General features: G+C 40.1%; 1 protein-coding gene across 1 annotated transcript in view; it reads left to right on the top strand.

The window, feature by feature from the left end:
* The window catches only part of b4galnt4a (beta-1,4-N-acetyl-galactosaminyl transferase 4a), a 158,513-nt gene that overhangs the window by 106,980 nt on the left and 32,122 nt on the right, over positions 1-19,411 (top strand). The window contains exon 7 of the mRNA XM_020641850.2: positions 8,276-8,343. Coding sequence (XP_020497506.2) covers positions 8,276-8,343 — 68 coding nt within the window. The remainder of the gene's footprint in view (positions 1-8,275; positions 8,344-19,411) is intronic.

Here is a 19,411-nt window from a genome sequence, read left to right as displayed (position 1 = left end):
GACTGCATTGAAGAGAATCAGGAACTTTTCTCAGACACAGTGCAAACATGATCCCCAGCTGAAGGGCCAAAGTCTTGTTTCTTAATGAGACAAATCCACCCAGGGGTCACAGTCAAAACAAAGACTGTTTTTTACTTTTTTAACATCAAGTTAATTGCAATTAGAGAGTAGTCCCCCTTTGTTGTGTAGACTGAGGTCACATTGCTGCAGTGGTAATGTTTTTCAAGTCCTTTTATATCAGTTAATGAGTGACCCCTTTTCTTCATCTCATGGCCTAAACAATTACAGCAAGACTTAATTTATTGGTTCACTTTGACTCCATGCACTGTTGAGAAATATTGATCTTATTCATCTGTGGACATGTCTTACTTTTTAGTCCTTCGAAATCGTTTAATCCTTTAAAAGTTTCAAGCTCGTTCTTGTGTGCGTCATCTTCATAGAGTTCATTTTATTAAAATAATTTATCAGACTTGCAAAAATAGAAAAGAAAGATTGTCGGCCGTCGGTCCTAGTTGGACCGTCGGTGAGCGGTCATGGCCCTATTGTTTGTGGTGTGTCGGCAGCAGCGGTCAGTGAGAGGAATCTCTCTGATTGGCTGTTCGGAGGTTTCATTTATCTCCAGCTCTCGACACAGATTCGGGAAAGCCCCTTGACCATGCCACTATAGTATCCATGCTTTCACCCATTATTGCAGTTTCTTCTTATTTGCCAACTCCGCCTCTTCTTTTCTTTTTCCACTGTGGGCTGACACAACAGTGCCATTTTCAACTTTTTTGAGACATTATTCTCGATTAGAAGTACCTATAATACGAGTTGTACAGCGGCGTGAAAATTGTCTTCTTGTATCATAACAGCGCACTACCGCGGCCTGCTGGCACGGAGAGTTATTTCCTCTCCCGCATGCACAGAGCATACATAGTGGTTGGCCGTCGCCTGTAGTCTTTGCGGTTTGTTCTAGTGCAACTTTTTGGCCAAGACGTGAGGCGGCCTTCGTCGCCACTAGTTCTTTGCCGTCTGCTTGGTGTGTCAGGGCTTTAAAGGGATCATGATGAATTTTTTTCTTATTGGTGTGTCATGAATGCCCCATAGGAGGATGCTTGCACTAGTATATGTAAATGTAACACAGCCATAATTAATGTTATTAGTTGCCTTTCCTGTCATGGCATGTCCTGACACAGCAAAATGTCTCTTAAATAAATGAATGAGTTATAAGCAGGGATTGTTTGAGCTGAGAGATGTTTGAACAGGAAATGAAAAGGTTTCAGTCCTTAAGTAAGTCAATGCTGCCAAATCACTCTTTAAAACTGTTTTAGTTTTATAATAAAGGCTTTTATGTGGCTTCCTATATGTTAATAAAATAGCCATTGTCTTTAAGTTACTTAAAGTGTCACTGGAATTTCAGCCAGAATTAATCAGATGGGTTGAATAGCAGTTTACTGTATCAAATGTATCAAAGAAAAACACCAAAAACAGTGGTCTGCTTTATTTACCTAGAGTTATGTTACGCACCCACAAGGTACAAATCTAGAGTCTTTTCACTGGTAGAGCTCGATTGTGACCTTCATTCCTATTATTAAAAAAAAATATATTCTCTCAAACATTTCTCCAAATGTCAGTGTTGCTGTTTTCTTTCAGACATGCTTCTAAAATGAGGTATTTCAACCAGAACGAGTGTGCAGGCCTGACCCCTCACGCTTCACATCTTCTCACAGCATGTCAGTGTGTCCTCATGTCCTCATGCACATGCTTGAAAATCATGTGAAAAGTGTTACTGAAGGACGAGTGTCGCAGCTTGAATTCAGTTGAAAAACCACACTGAAGGCGAGACGGAAAAAAAAAAAAAAAAAGATAACAGCACTCTGAAGTTATATCACAGCTGAGCTGTTTTTCTATTACTTCTCTCATATTGAGAAAAAAAAAAGAGTTTATGTAAGAAAAGGAGTTTATCGAGAGAGGGGTAATGTCTCCACAGCTCCATTACACCCTCTTATTTGGTATATTTCTGACCCTCTTTGTGTTCCACTTCTCAGTGTTTCAAGGCCAGTGGCTATCTGAAATGAGTTTTCTTGAGGTACCTGCATATGTGGGTGAAGTTCAGACAGAGACTGAGAGTGTTTGTGTTTGTATAATAGAGGATAAAGATAGAGGTTACATCAGAGCATGCTCCATGTATACCTGGGTTGTTTGTGTCCTTCAAGTTTTTGAAATTAAGTCCCCAAGTTCCCTGGCATATTTCTCTAAGGAGACTTCAGTAGTAAAAGTAAACTGGGGCAATATGTAAGTGAGGAGATGTGTATTAAGACGCAATAAGTGTGTGTGTGTGTGTGTGTGTGTGTGTGTGTGTGTGTGTGTGTGTGTGTGTGTGTGTGTGTGTGTGTGTGTGTGTGTGTGTGTGTGTGTGTGTGTGTGTGTGTGTGTGTGTGTGTGTGTGTGTGTGTGTGTGTGTGTGTGCGTGCGTGCGTGTTTTTTTGCCCCTCATGGCTCCCTGGCATCTTCCACCTGATTTACCTCCCGCCTCCTCTGGTGAGGAGATGCTGCTCTCAATAAGCAATGAGTCATTGTTCACTGGGAAAGCATGTGTGTGTGTGTGTGTGTGTGTGTGTGTGTGTGTGTGTGTGTGTGTGTGTGTGTGTGTGTGTGTGTGTGTGTGTGTGTGTGTGTGTGTGTGTGCGCGCATTCTTCCTGTTTGTGCTAGCCTACCTTGAGGAACATCTGCCATTTTCATGGGAAAGAAAACGATGGACCTGCTTGTCGTTTGTCCTTGTAACAATGTCTTTGATCCAGACTCTGTTCACATACAGCTGATTAACCACCTGAGAGAGGAAACAAGGAAACAAGAACCTTTTATGACACAAAGTTAATTGTGTTTATCTCATTGATACATACAGTATGTATTGTAAAAAACGAAAAGCAATTTATCTTTACTGCCTTTTCAGATAATCTAAGTCCTCCAAACTACTGAAAGGAGATTGATAAATGTTGAGGGCATTTTGCAGGGAGTCAGGCTTCAGACAGACGGGCTCAAGGCCTAGGTGAAGAGTCATGTAGCTTGGCTCTTAAGGCAGCATTTATATCTTTACATACGGAATTAAGCAGCTTGCATTAGACATTGTCATCCTCTGTGGGCATCATCCTGCACTCTTCACAGGTGTGTCTGTACAAGTATAGTTTAAGACAGAATGAATAGGATATTTTAAATACTGTGAGTTGTGGGTCAAAGATTTATCTGAGTCGATTAATCACACTCTTACATCATATGTCACTGATCATAACCCTAACCCAACCATACAGAGATGTGCTGATTTACGTTCAAATTTGGATCAGATACAGCCATAAAAAAAATAAAAGAGACACACATCGGAGAACATGACAGCTACTTTGTGTCTTTACTTTGAGTCATTTTAGTCATATACAGACAGAACCCTCCGGATTTCTTCATAATAAAGTCTGTCAACGTTGTTTACCCGCGTGCTTGTGTTAGTGCATGAACTGTACCGTGCCGAAGCACACCTCCGAAGCGTGCCATGGCCAAAGAAGTGTACTGTGCTTTAGCACGGTATGGAGCAGTCCCACTAGTCAAACAAACTGGACTTAAGGGATGAAGCATGCTTGGGCACGGTACCGCGCCCTTACATGCATTGTTGTACAATCTTTCCCGTTTATAAAATCTGCTCCTGTCACTATTTCAAAAAACATTGATGAAGAGGGAGCGAGACAATCAGAAAGAGGGGAGAGACAAGCAGCCTTGTGCAGAGAACAGAGGTACACAAAATTTAAATGTGGAAGCTAGGAATGACATCCTAACAGGGTTATGCTGTTATTCATAGAGTTTCAAAAAATATCGATTGACAGCCCTAATTTATGTACAAGAAATGTTTAGAAGTGAGTGTCTGAATTCATAACTTATAGGTATCATAAGCAGTACATTGCACTGGGCAAAGTCATTGCATGTATCACAATAACTAGCCCCGTTATAAGATTGAATAGTCTGTAACACTAAAAGTTTTGATGTTGAGGTAAAAAAGTGTGATGTGATTTTGGTCCAAGTGACTATGTCAAAGGTTTGAGCTAGTTTACTCTTGTAAGTCAGGTAGCATCAAAGCAGATCTACTGTAGTAGAACAGCTTGCTGTAGTGATGCTTCATCTTTAGGTGAAGAAACAAAAGCAGAAGACTAAACAAGCCTGGATGAAAAATGGTGATGGAGACACTCTAAACAGGTTATTAATCATCCTCATTCAAACCTTTAGTATTAAACAGGTTTTGTATTATTGGGACATCCCCTTCCTGATCATCTGTGTTTAGTCCCAGGAATAGCTGAACCATGGATAAATGATTCCTAAGATCCTGTAGTTTGAATCCAAAATGAGTTCCTTTGAGTTTAACAGGTCAAAAGCATCGTTTCCTTAAATATAATCCATATCAACTTGTCATGATATTTCACCTCTTTTTCTTTGACTGTGTCTCATTTCTCGTCTGAATCATGATTTTAATGATTACGTGTCAGCCTGTTTCACTTATCCTAGAATAATTAACAGCTGACTTTATTTGGAGTCATCTCTTTATAACGTGTCTGGCTGAGATGAATTTTTTTGCGGCGCTGCTTCTGTCGTCTGATCGCTCTCTTTTTTTATCTGAACAAACTCTTACCACGGAAACAATCCACTCAAAGGGAGAATATAAACATATGAGCACAGCGACTGGAGACATTTTCAACTCTGTTGTTTCACAAGTTTTCCATTTATATTCAGTGCAACACTTTTAGTTGCATCTTTTTTCTTTTAGCTTGAATCTACTTTGTAATACTTTGGAGTTCTGCTGAGATGCCTGCTTTACTCAACCATTTTTTAAAGTACTTAACAAAAAGTTGGCCACTTCTGTTAAGAAGAAGTCAACAGCACTTTTCAGTTGTGAATCTTTTGACAACTTTTATATAAGCTTCTACGACACATCTGTGATGCTGTGCAAAACATAATACAAACTCCAAGCTGTCTTCTATAAAAGAGAGTCTGTGTTTTTATTTATTTATTCAGAAGACAAGTTATTACAACACGCACAATGTGACACAGAAGAACATCACAACAATAAAAAGCCTGGATTTAGAATCGGGAGTATCGTGAGTGAAGTGGATAATTAGTTCTTGCAGTATTTAGTATTTACAAGTCACAGTGCTGGTGTTATAAATAAGCAAATATACGTCTTTAATTAAGCTGTCTGGCCTCAAAATGTCAAGGTTTCAAGTACTGACAAAAAAGGATTTTAGCATAGCAGTATCAATGTTGAGCTACATTCTTTTTTCCACAGACTTTTTTATGTACGAACCAGCAAACACGTGATATATAGAGAGTGACTGACAAATTAAATGTTTATCTATGTAGGTTAGCAAATCGTGTTTTAGGATGGAGTTAAATAAAGTCCATTCCTCACAAATGTATTGGACCTTGTGGAAAACACACATTTTTAATTGAATTTGTAATATTTAATTTTACATACTTTATTAATCGCTGAGGAAAATTCTGGTTTTAAACTTTTTTATTGAGAGACATGCTTCTCACACAGGCCCCGAACTACACACATGCACACACGACCTGTGGACATGCATTAGTGGAGAGATGTCAGAGTGGGGCGGCTACACACTGCTACACAGGGAGCACACCAGAGCTGTTGGGGGTTTGGTTACTTGTTCAATGGCACATCAGCACTCGAGAAGTGACACTGCATCACTCCAGCTACCAGACCAACTTACATTTTTTTATGGTCCGCTCTGGGACTTGAATCGGCCCAACCCAGGTTCCTACTGACTGAGCTGCTGTCATTTGAAAAACAAGTAAAAACACAAACCATACACACACGTACTGTACACTACAACCAGTACAGCAAAATAAATGAATACACAAACAGACGCAGACATATACACAGCAACACAAACCTTGAACACGTAAGACCTTGAACAGGCATTTACCCAGACCCACTAACACTCACTGAGTGGATATCTTTATGGATGGGAAGTGCATTACACAATGCATCAGTCATTTTGCATGTGTTGTGGAGTACATCTGCTTATGTGAAACATTAATAATATAGAGCCTTTAATGGCTCCAGAGAAACTGTGTTCTATTGTATTTTATTAGCCTCAAATGATGTAGATAGATAGATATGTAGATAGATAGATAGATAGATAGATATGTACTGTAGATAGATATGTACTGTAGATAGATAGATAGATAGATAGATAGATAGATATGTACTGTAGATAGATATGTAGATATATAGATAGATAGATAGATAGATAGATATGTAGATATATAGATATGTAGATAGGTAGCTAGATAGATAGATATGTAGATAGATAGATATGTAGATAGATAGATATATAGATACGTAGATATGTAGATAGGTAGATAGATAGATAGATATGTAGATATGTAGATATATAGATATGTAGATATATTGATAGATAGATAGATATAGATATATAGATAGATAGATAGATAGATATGTAGATATATATAGATAGATAGATAGATAGATAGATAGATAGATAGATAGATATATAGATATATAGATAGATAGATAGGTAGGTAGGTAGATAGATACTTTATTGATCCTGAGGGAAATTCAAAGAAGAAAAAAGTGAGTTAGAAGGAAATCAGCCTACTTATCTCTGTTACTCTGCTGCTAGCATAACATTCAGGACTATCCTGTGTCAAATATATCCACCCTCATACTACTGCAATGCTATTAGTTGAGAACTCTTTTATTTCTTTTTGTCATATTTTCACAGAATCTCTGATGCACACCACTGCCCGAGGACCATCTGCTGTAAAATCAATAAAACATTCATTCTAATTTAAAATTTCTAGATTTTATTTTTCAATGGCAACCCTAAACCTGATCCATCCATTCATAATTTGTCAACTGCATTCAAGGATCATTGACAAAACGATGTTAATGCTTTGGTGGAATCAACCATCACAGATAGTTTTGAAATAAAAATCTCCACCTTTATTTCCAACTCAGTAAATTCAGTTGATCTGAGTGGAGTTCATCTCCTACCTTACACACTTTCTTACATCAACATTCTCTCCCAGTGATTTCACACCTACCGTTCTTTATTTTTCTGAGCCGGAGGACGAATCTGTGAGGAAAAAATATCAGTGTGGAAATGTACTACAGCAGCAACATGCTGCGGGTTTCACAGTGAAGGCACAGTAGCGGACATTGTGTCCTCCTCCTCCTCCTCCTCCTCCTCCTCCTCCTCCTCTCCAGCCAAATGCTTCACAGAGACTCTCTCAGGCTTTAATTCTGCCAGGGGCCTGATGGTTGTGGACGGACAGAACTGCCTGTTTTTAAAGGTTTTTTTTTCTTCACTTACTGGCTCTCTTCTCCTGCCAGCAAACACATTCAGAGGCAGCATTTTGTGATTGCACGTTCATATATCTGTGTGTGTCACTACGCTGCTTTCTATGAAACCATTGTTGTACCCAGGCTGATGATCAGCAGCCCTCCCCTTCATGTTTTTCAGACCAGATTCAGACCATGAAGTGCAGCCAGCACAAACAATTAAAGTCTCGCCCACTGTGATCTTAGCTTTATTCTTTCATTATGGATCAGCATCAGCAGGGGCCCTAATTAGTTGTGTTGGCTAGCTGTGGAAATGAATGGGCAGTGATGTGACTGTAGAGCTGAAACAGGAGTCCCTGGGGGTCCCGATGAGCCGGCTTCTTGAGTCAGTATTGGCAGGGAGTCACTTTTTCTGATTTCCCATGTATTTACAGCCATAAGCTCGCATCTGTTTGTTCACACTGACTCCTGATTGACTTTCCCTGTTGCTTCAGGCCATATTATCTGGTTTGTCAAGTTATTTTCAGTCAAATTTAAACGGGGGGGGGGGGGGGGGGGGGCATCAGGTTATCATAGCCAGGGATGCAATCATGATCCAGTATGTTTTCTGAATTAAAAAATAGCTTTTAAGGGCAACCTTTTGATATCCTTCTATTTTACACTTCCAAAAAAAGTCACAGCCAGTTTCTTAAAATCACAAACTTAGTCTCTTTTTTTACACATAGCTCTTCAGTTTCAACCTGTGCTCCGACATTTATATTGCTGTACTTATCTGCTGCTCCCCTTTTCTTTCTCTCTTTCTCTCTCTCTCTCTCTCTCTCTCTCTCTCTCTCTCTCTCTCTCTCTCTCTCTCTCTCTCTATCTCTCTCTCTCTCTCTCTCTCTCTCTCTCTCGCTTGCCCTGATCTGTGTCTCTTGTCCTGTGTGTTGCAGCTGGGTACAGAGTGGACTGCTCCGGGCGAGTTCAGCAAGTTCAGGTCCCAGTCCTCCAAGTCCGTGCAGTAAGTACCTTTGACAACCACACACACATTTCTTAACAGCACAGTTATTTGCCTCTCAAGTCAGAACAGAGACCAAAGGAAGGCCTGGCCACAAATAAATGCCACCTCTGGAGCTTCTCTAAGCACTGGTCTTGTGGCTGTTATCAGTGTCTCTCCACCTGTCCACTTTTAACAGTAGGTAGCAGTCTGTTCCCATCATGGTCTGTACGTGGAGCAGTTATCATAGTGTACAGAAATTGATGACTCAAGTGTTCACTGGTGACTTGAAATCAGAAGTATTCTCTCCTTTATATGTGTACGTGTGTGTTTTCTCTCTTTCTCATGACATGACATGATGCGCTCTCAGCTCTCAGAGTATGGATGATCATAGCAGTCTAAAGTCCTCTTCCGCTAAACGTAACATGAGACCTATCAGCTCCTAGCCGATGCATAAAAGCAGCCTTCAGTTCGAGCGCTGATCTGCAGCCAGTTTGCTTCTAAAGCCATTGTTAAGTTGATATGATTTTGCAGCGAGGGAAAAAGGTCCTGAAGAACGGGGCTCATTTTCTTTTGGGCTGCGGCATTTGCCGGATTGGATGGTGCTGCAGAGTGCTGCCTTAAATTATTTACACACACACTGATAATGTGTTTGTTATGAACATTCAGAATATTCAAGCGCCTCTAATCTGTGCCAGTTTAATGAGGACACGAGCAACACAAAAAGAAACAGGATTTGTGTAAAATGTAGAATAAATGTTGAACATTATGTCAGCTTAATGCAGCGGATCATGAATAAAATGTGCCACACTATTATCATTATCATATCATAGGTTCATTAAAAAATACAACTGGTCAAAGCATGCACTTGGTGTTATTAATATAACGATGATAAGAAGATATTGTGTTTCCCACTGTGTCACAATGCACACACAGTATGACAAATCAAACTTAAGTCACATGCAGGGCATTTTACAGATATATACTTCATTGTTGTTTAATATCAAAAACACAACTTTCGGTTGGAAGTCTCCATTGCTCCACAAAATGTGAATGTGGCATGCACACAGATATATGTATATAGATTTATACACATGAAATAACAAAAATACAATTTGAACAACAGCCACAATGCTGAAAGCTATATTTGCATAACTGTGAAGTGAGAGTGAGATTATTTTTTTTATTATTTTTTTTGCTTTTTTGGACTTATTACTGTTCTACTGTGTTTATACAACACCCTTATTATCTGATTTTATTATAAAGTACTTGAATTAATAGTTTTTTCAAATGCCAGTGTTGCTCATGCAGTAATATGAAAAAACAAAGCCCATAGAGATATCCAGAAAACACATAGATATAATATAAAAGCACAATATTAAAAATAGAATTAAAATAGTTTAACTAATGTTAACTTCATTTTTCTGATGGCAAAGGACACAAAATAATCTCAGTCTTACTGTTTTGGAATTCTGTTTGCCAAAGAGACTGTGTCCGACCACAACAGCGGGAACTTCCCTTGTTGAATGTTGTGAGGATCCTTAAATTAGTCTTACAGGCTGTTGACCTCTTAATGTACGGGTCCTCCTGCAGGGAGACGAGTGGATCTTCACAAGTGGGTCATCCATTCAGCGTTTGCGGATACTTCAGAATCATTCATTACTTAATGTGATTATTTCATCATGACATGGTGAATTATGCTCTTATTGATTTAACCCCCAACACAGTCAACCAGCCTTTCACATCAGCAGGGTCGAAACAAAAGAAACTAGTTACCGTTACTAGTCCATCCTCTCCGTCTTTTGCCTGCTCCACTTTTCAAAAAATGTGTGCTCAAACAGGCCGTTTGGAGATGTTCCCTTTGTGACATCACAAAAGGCAATAACCCCTCCCCCAGGTGGATGAGACTCACACAGCTAGCTGTTTTTTCTGAAAGCATGAGCCACCCAAGCCCTTCCAGAGAGGGGGCGTGGTCAAACACAGCTCATTTGCATTTAAAGCTACGGACACAGAAACAGCCTGTTCTGAGCAGGGCTGAAGAAGAGGCATGATACAGGATAACAAGAAACTTCACAGACATGTTTTGGAGAGCTCTGAGATTTATTTCAACTTGTTGAAAAGTAGTATAATATGTGACCTTTAAAATCAATCCCAGGTTGTTTAGATGGAGTGGCTCCTCCTTGGTCTGCTAAGTTGAGCTGGGTCACTGGTGTGTGCAGTCTGAAAAGTAACTAGATACATGACTAGTTACTGCTAATAGTAGTGGCTTTACTAAATAAAGCGTTACTCCCAACACTGGGGCTGCAGAATATATTTTGGAAGCTTTGAGTTTTAGGACTAGAGTTAAATTTATTTATGATCCAACTCAAAAATATGAGACTTTTGATCCGAACACCCCAGGGAGTTTTATCAGTTTACCTTTTAAATGAAAAAGGGCTTCGTTAAGGTATCCACATCTCTCTCTTGAAAAGTGTAAACTAAGTTAAATGTTATGGTATTATTTTGGTTCTTAAAAACTGATGGAAAGCGTGAAAGTAATACAAATAATTATATATATATATATATATATAAAGGTATCAAAATCTAGTAACAATTGGTCAAGATATAAACACAAAAGTAACAGAAATTGAAAAGAATACTTTATAATAAGCATTTCTCTGTAGCCTGTTTAAACAGTTGTTTATGTAATCATGGTATGTTAATATAAGTCCCCCATATCATTCAAGAGAGACCACGAGTCCAAAGTTGTTGAAATAAATGCAATGACACATTTAATATGTTACAATTCACTTAGCAGACGCTTTTATCCAAAGCAACATTCATCAGAGAGTAAGTACAACACTAATCCATTTATACACCGCCACTGAAGCAATGCGGGGTTAAGTGTCTTGCCCAAGGACACATCGGACATGTTGCTCAGCTGGGGATTGAACCCTCGACCTCCCGGTTGAGAGGTGACGACTCTGTCAACTGAGCCACAGCCGCACTGGCTTGTTGCATATTGAATGTTTTATTGAAATTATTGTATGATTGGGACATTGCTTTGAATCCAGTTTGAATCACTTCATCCCTCTCAGGTCTTATCTTTCTATTTCTCATACTGTATAATCCTTTTTGAATCAGTATATATCCTTCTGATAAGTATAAACATTCAATACTCTGATAAAACCACATATATAAGAAACACACTGTCATCCTTTTTTAAAAATTAGTTAATGTTGTTAACTGTTTGTTATTGTCAGTGCATTGGATTAACCATGCCTGGGTCGCACAGCAGGCACACCAGGCAACAACGCAGCACATGAAAACGAGAAGAGAAGAAGTAGAAGAGAAATAGAGGAGATTCAGGCGGGAAGTTTTTTCTATTTTCTCTCCATGTCTGATAAGCGAGTTGCGTTCTGTTTGACAACAAGAAGACAGCATGACAGAACAAGGAGGTAGAATGTGACAGGCAAATGAAAAAGTCTTTTCTGGGAGAGATTTGGGTACGACACTGTGTGTTTTTTGGCCTGATACTTTGTCTTTTCGGTATAGTGCGTGTTATACTTACGCAGTTTGCATCCACATATATGTTGAAGGATAGATTTGAAAAGCTTGGGCATGTTACTGTAGCAGAACTGTTTACAAGAACATGATTTTATTGTGCGTTGTCACCCAAATAAGATCTCATTCCCCTGACAACTCATACACCAATTGTTGCTCATTACTGTTTTAATTTGACTTCATTTTCTATCCTGATCTGTAAAAAGATGCATTACTCCTGCTGTCAGGTTATGAAATATTGTGCATCAGAGATGAAAAGGTTGGGAGAGCTGTTGGGTTTTAGGAGCAGAAGTGGCTAATGATTGAAGTCAAATCTGTTTTTATTTTACAGATAAAAAACTACCACATGCTTTTGGGGAGCCGTGTCAAAAGCAGCGTGAAAGTGTAGCTTAAGATAATGAGACACAATCTAGTTTGATGTGCCTGTGTGTGGGCGTGCGTGAGAAGATCATATTCATATTTTTGCATGCGAGCTAATTCTTGCCTCTGTGCATTAATCTGCACGGGTTCTTTTAATACCGTGACATTTAGAATCCCTCTCTGCGTCTGATGACTCTACTGGAACATCCCACAGCACGGGGCTGTTTATTTGTCATCTTGCACATGTTCCCTCTGCAGCACGGTGCAACATGCATCCCTACTCGACCTGTTTAAGGCAAATATGCTCCTGAGCGTGCTTAATTGTGTGTGCAGCAGGATAAATTGTTATGCATTCATAAATAAGGTCTTTAAATGAGATGGGATAGAAATTAAAGAGCAAATTAGACGTGCTGACAGATAGCAATTCCTCACAATAAATGCATCAGGGTAAGAGCACAGCAATAATAATAAGCCATTAGGCAGTCTTTAATACCCAGTAATTTGAATTATTTGCACAAAATAAAGAAATACATCGTCAAAATATAAATGTATTTTTAGTAAATGCACTGGAGGCTATTAATCATAAATCCTTTATTCAAGTAGACATTTGAGACTTTTGCTATTCCACCACAAAGCCGTCATTTAAAGCAGCTTGAACAGTGTGTGTGTGCTAGTGTCCCTAGTTGTTATGATATTGGACCCAGAACAGGGTGAAATGGGACAAGGCTGCGGTAGAACAAAGCATAAAAGAATGGAGCTGAATGGTGCAGAGCAGAACACAACCGAACAAAGAAGTGTAATTGAACAGCAAAATGAAGCACAACAGGAACTCCTGCTGTGGCTTGTTTTTTTTTGTGTTTGTTTTTTCTGTCATGCTTTGGACTGCAGTTATTTATCCGTCTCAGTCCATTGGAGCCGGACGGCCGACTGTAGTAGAACTGAGTGAACAGTGACTAATGGCTGCTGCAGTCTTGAATCATATTGTCAGGAATTGAAATTGTTGTTGAGGGGTTCACTTGAAACACTTCACTCGCCTGTTGGAGGCCTCCATGTGATGCAATCAGAGGCTACTCAAACCAGCAATATAGAGCCACACACCCACACACAGATGTACACACCCACGACCACACAAAGCCCTTATATACTTATAGTATGTCAGACCTAAACACTGTGCAGTTACCTGCCTGTCTGTGGTTACGTTCAATCATGGATGACTCAAACTACTATTTTCAGGTGTGCCTCCCTATTCCACATTTTTAGCATCAGCCCCTAGGCTAAAGAGAAACAGGACATGTGGGGAGATGGGGATGTGGCGAGGGATGTGGCGAGGGATGTGGCGAGGGATGTGGCGAGAAATGTAGCCTCTGTCCATGGTGCTAAACAAACACCCCAGCCCTTTCATTGTCTCAATCTCTGTCTAAGATCTTCTCGCTCTATCTGTTGCTTCTTTGGTGACTTAAACTGTGGAGTAATTTGAAGTTGCAAAGGGCCAAGAGCAGGGGAGTGTCGAAACTTTTGTAGGAGTGGCATGAAGTATGTGCACACACACAGATCTTATCGCACAGATTTAACATTTTTGTTTGAAATGTTATTTTTGAAAAATACACAACAGGTTGGCAACACAACAATCACAACTGCATGATTCATCCCCCCCCCCCCCCCCCCCAACACACACACACACACACACACACACACACACACACACACACACACACACACACACACACACACACACACACACACACAATACCTGCTAATAGCCAAAAGAGCAGCCTTCTTGTTTCTGGGATGTTTGAAAGCTAGTCCTAGATTGCATTTTAAATAGATGGGACGGAGAGGAAAGTTCAAGCAGTACACCTGTTTGGGAGATCTGCTAGTCATCCCCACCACCTGGCCTAGACCACCTGGTGGTAATGATGTGTGTGTGTGTGTGTGTGTGTGTGTGTGTGTGTGTGTGTGTGTGTGTGTGTGTGTGTGTGTGTGTGTGTATGTGTGTGTGTGTGTGTGTGTGTGTGTGTGTGTGTGTGTGTAAAGGAGTTTACTGAATCAAGCTAAGAAAGCTAGAACACTCTCTTTCTGTCTAACTTTCACCGTCAGCATTTTCCAGTCATTCAGTTTGTCTGATGATTACATGTAAATCCCCCAAAAGTGTAAATATGTGGATATAAGATACAGAATCAGTATTAATTTACAGAAAAAATAAAGTTTTAAAGTTTTAACATTGAATTTGTAGCGTTTGTACTTCTTGTTTCTGTGATGTGTACATTGATTGTTTAATAAATAGGATCATCAAATGATCGCGTTTGTCTAACCTTTTACATTAAATCAAACAGAAAAGCACCAACACTCAGTTATAGTGATAATCAGTATGTTTATCAATAGAAAATTATTAGAAATAACCCATTTTGATATCCATTTATTGTCTAACTATTTCAGAAGTGAACTAAACATTTGTCTTTTGTAGGTAACAGTTTGTGTTTGGAACTGAAAAGGCATTTTTAGATCCACAAAAATGACAGAGGGGGAAAGGTATTGATTATATAAATTGTAACTGCAGCCCTACCATTATTCAAAATACTGGACAACCTGTTGTACATTCAAAAACAAGCCTCTAACCACTTAAACTAGAGCGAATCGCAGCAGGAGGCGTCAAAAACCTCCGCCCTCTTTGATGGCACTGAAACCTGTTGTCATGGTTTTGAACATAACACCTGTGTCAGCTTGAAAGCTTTCCCCTTTTGTCAGTCGAACTCTTTGTCTCCTCCTCTGCTCATATACCTGTGAATTGAGTTTGGCAGTCTCCGCTGGGTGCTGTCACAGCATGTGCGAGGAGTGACAGAGAGGGAGTGTGATGATCTACCCAGATAACCCCGTCAACATCACCCCTGCTCTCCGACACAGCTTCATGAAACCCAGCTGATGAGACAACCAGGGCATATCCACATTTTACAAAATTCTTTAAAATGAGTTGCATACAGAGAAGTCATTATTTATGTCAAGAACTTTAGAATTGTTTGAGCTGAATCAGACATGGATGAATTATTATGAGTAAGTTCAGGAAGATAGCTTGTCTAGTCAAGAAGAGCTAGTTCAGATCTCTGCTGCTCGAATCTGAAGATAGAGAAGTAAATGTATCACATAATCTAACAGTTTAAGACTTTAGAACTGATCACAAAGTTATTGTACTTCAGTAAGTAACACTTCCTTCATGGAAGTAACCATTTATTGTCAAATAAATAAAGTACTCTATCTTCTCATCAAATGGATATGCACTATGCTTGGCATTGAGGGCTCTGCTCTTAAGATGCTCCCTGAATAAGCCAAGCAGCATACAGTATGTGGGGGCTTTCCTGGGAGGGTAATGCAAACCCCCCTTTTAGATCAGGCCAAGAAAGGAAGAGGCTGGGGTGGTGGAGGCAAGCAGAGGGGGTTGTCAATCAAAAGCCAAACTAAAATAATCCAGTAAAAAAGAGAAAACACAAAAGACCACCAGGGTTAGGGGTTATACGATGAACTGACGCAGAATGGAAGTCAAACTTGTAAAGTCATGAAGTTAAAATGCATCTCTCTTCTTTGGTAAGTCAAGTACATCTTCCTGTCAATGGACGTGTGTCAATAAAGTTTTGTGTGCATGAGATCCAGTTTAAGCAGAACTCACAAAGCCTTGCTGTGTGTTTATACCTCAGTTATTAGTTTGGGTCTCGTCTTTGTTAAGCACGCCAGAGTTGCAGTGCTACGCCGCACGCCTCCAGGTGTTGCTCCTCTGCTCGCCCCTGGCTATGAGTGAGGGATTTCAATCTCCTCCTTTCTTACATCTGTGACTTTTTTTTTTTGTATTTTTTTTAAACGATCTACTGCAAGCAGAACTTTTTTCTTCTTCTCTCTTACTTAAGCTGCAGGCTCGTACCTGTCTTGCATCCATAAATGGGGAAAGCACTGGAGGGTCTCCAGACATGCGCATTTGAATAGAGAGGCAAACATGTACAGTAAGAATACATTCACCCAAAACAGGAAGTAACAATCAGAACACATTACATGTATATTTAAATTTTTGAAAAACATCCTTGTCGTTCCTGTAGCACATTAGGCTGTATGTTGGAGTGAATTTTGTTCCATGGATATAAAGAACTATTAAGCTCTTGCTGGATGTGAGTCAAAGTGAGTGATGTCTGTATTTCCCGTGCATACAGACCAGATGAGATTCCAAACTTCAGAGCTTGGTCTGTGGAGTAAAATGATTGAAATTTAAAATTCCTTCTGATGACCTATAACTTTCCGTGGTGAGGAGAAAGGCAGAAGAGGAATGGGTATATATGTGATACCACAGCTGGCATTTTGGACGAGCAGCTTTCGCTTCACAAACTGCTGGAAATGACATTTACGCTGAATCCTCCTCAGACGTGTGGGCGCTGATTCTTCATTTCCTCTTTCAGTGTGTTTGTGCCCTTTCCTTTCAGGAACCTTCTTTATTTCTCCTAACTTTCTCCCCTTCGTCATTCTTCTTCTCGTCTTTCTCTCACTTTCATTTTATGCTTTAACACACTCCGATTTGTTTTCTATACACCCGACTTAACGGAAAATCCTCCAAAGGCCGATAATAGAAGGAAGGAGGGAGTTAACTGAGCTTTTCCCGGCAACAATGAGGGAAACCTAGCCGAGAATGACCAGTTATTTCACTATAGGATCTCTCAGTATCTATAATTGAATCATTTAAGCACTCCTGGCTATTAGCTGGCGCGAAGACTCAAGCATTTAGAGAGAGGAAAGTAAAGTACTTGTGCTCATGGCATCTGAGGAATACTGAATGAGCTTGAAGATGAGCCAAGTGTTGCACCTGCACTGCCTGTTAATATGAATATATTCCCACAAATATGAGCAAATGTTTGCATGTTTCTCTGTGTTTGAGTGTGAATATAGCGACCTTGATGCTAACCTTTCTCCACTCAAGGTAATTGGATAATATTTTGTAGCAGTTGAATTAGAGTGAAGTCGTTTGCCAGAAAGCTGCAGTGACTTCTGTGTCCCGTTTTCCTCCCTCAGGCCTTCAGGCCCGCCATCTGCTTGTGTGAGTGATGGGAGCATGCTGAGACACAAATCTATGTTTGAGTGTGTGTGTTTCTGTGGGTTTTTGTGGCTTATGTCTCAATATCTTTGGGGATGTTGATGCACATCTCTGGAGCTGTGAAAGATGATGGTAGTGGACATCTGATTGGCAGTAATGCATGAGTAAGAGCAAATGGTAACACAGGGCTGCTTCTGGCCAAACGTGATTAAAGACGGTAATGATGATGGACGGTGAGCTTAGTCTGAAGAAAGAAAAAATAAATCACATTGTGAGCAGCTGGGGAATGGATATGTACACTGTTTGGAAATTGACTAAGTGAAAATCTGGATGTATCGAGATGTGATAAGGAGAGATCAATGGTTATGCAGCCACATAATCAGACTTAGAAGGCAACATATAAGGCTTATTTTGTTTTCTTATTTGGTGATTAAAACAAGCCCCTGCAACTTTACAGCATCAAGGCTATGTCCAATTGTCTTTAGCCTTCCCTCCATACACACTCATATATCATCATTTTTGGCAGGAAGTGTGCGGTAAGAAAGTACACCAGGGTTTAAACTTTTCTCTCCAGTTTTTCTTTATGCAGAACTGTTGACATATTTAAAGTGTTTGCAACCAAATGCAATGCTATAAGAGCCTCAGAGTGATTTGACATTGCTTCTTTTCACCTTGCCTTCAAGCATGTGCGTTGAAAAACGATGTAAACACTTGTCTTCTGGTGTTAATAATGAATGTGCTTGGTCCCTACTGACAATGCCATTTTTACCGAAGACAGTGATTTAGCAAAACATTTAATTCAGTATGAAAACCAGTGGAGTCGCGACTATATATTAATTCTAAAAAAAAAAACGGATTAATGAGAATGATCAATGTCAACGCTGATGATATATTCATGTAATAACTGCATTTTCTATCTTACATCTATACATTTTGTGACAGGACAGTGGATAGTGTCAGAAATTAAGAGAGAGAGAGAGAGAGTGGGGAATGGCATGCAGCAAAGGAGCCACAGGTTAGATTCGAACTGTGCAGCCTGTTTTGAAGACTGTAGCTGGGAAAAGTCCATCCATCAATTATCTATACCGCTTTTTCCTGTTCGGGGTAGCGGGGGGCTGGAGAGGATCCCAGCTGTCAACGGGTGAGAGGCAGGGTACACCCTGGACTGTTAGCCAGTCAATCACAGAGTTGACATACTGACACAGACAACCAGCCACACATTCAAACCTACTGGCAATGTAGAGTCACCAACTCACCTAACGAGCATGTCTGTGGACTGTGGGAGGAAGACGCAGTACCCGGAGAGAACCCACGCATGCACAGGGAGAGCATGCAATAGGCCCTGTCCGACGAGGATTTGAACCAGGACCTACTCGCTGTACTAACAAGCTGCAGCCAGCTGGGAAATGTAGTTTTAATAAAATACTTCTCACACAATATATATATTTTTAGGACTATTTCAGCTGAACTGTTAAAAAAAAAAAAAAAAAAAAAAAAGAACAACAATGCCAATGTTAGTCATGCAGAAAAAAACAAGATTAGGCTGTATCCCTGCGTACACACACAACACCGATATACTGCACGATCTGGTAACATGAGCGTGTTGTTTTATGTCAGTGTGTAAGATGTGGATTTGAAAGCCTTGTCCTTTACGACCGCCATTTGCAAATGTATGATTATGTACCTCTAACCTTCCCTACTAGAGAGCTTGTAAATGTACAGTGTTTGACCTTGACACCTTGTGATAATTGTAGTTTTACTTTGCAGGGATGAAACGAGCGTACGCTTCTCTGAATCTTACAAACACTAAAACCTCAGCGGAGCAGAGAATTGTGATCAAACATTTCACATCCTCACATTTAGCAGAGAAGCGGAGGAGACAGGGTGTTAATACGAAACGAAAGTGAGAACAGGGGCAACGTAGAGGCGTAGGGAAGAAAAGGCATTGGCGATAGTAATGCTATGAAGCTATATTAGATAATTACATATGGGGGAATTGGATGCGGTGGGAAGAGGGAGAAGAGGCGGCGCGTAGAAGCATAAGAGGGAAGCGACGGACGAGATACAGGAGAAGAGAGGGAGAAGTAGACGTAGGATGAAGGAGAATAAGGGGGTGGGTGGGGGGGG

Source organism: Labrus bergylta, chromosome 7 (genome assembly GCF_963930695.1).
Source record: "Labrus bergylta chromosome 7, fLabBer1.1, whole genome shotgun sequence".
In the NCBI taxonomy this organism is placed as follows: Eukaryota; Metazoa; Chordata; class Actinopteri; order Labriformes; family Labridae; genus Labrus; species Labrus bergylta.
The sequence above is the reverse complement of the archived record's forward strand: the minus strand, read 5'-3'. Positions and strand labels throughout refer to the sequence as shown.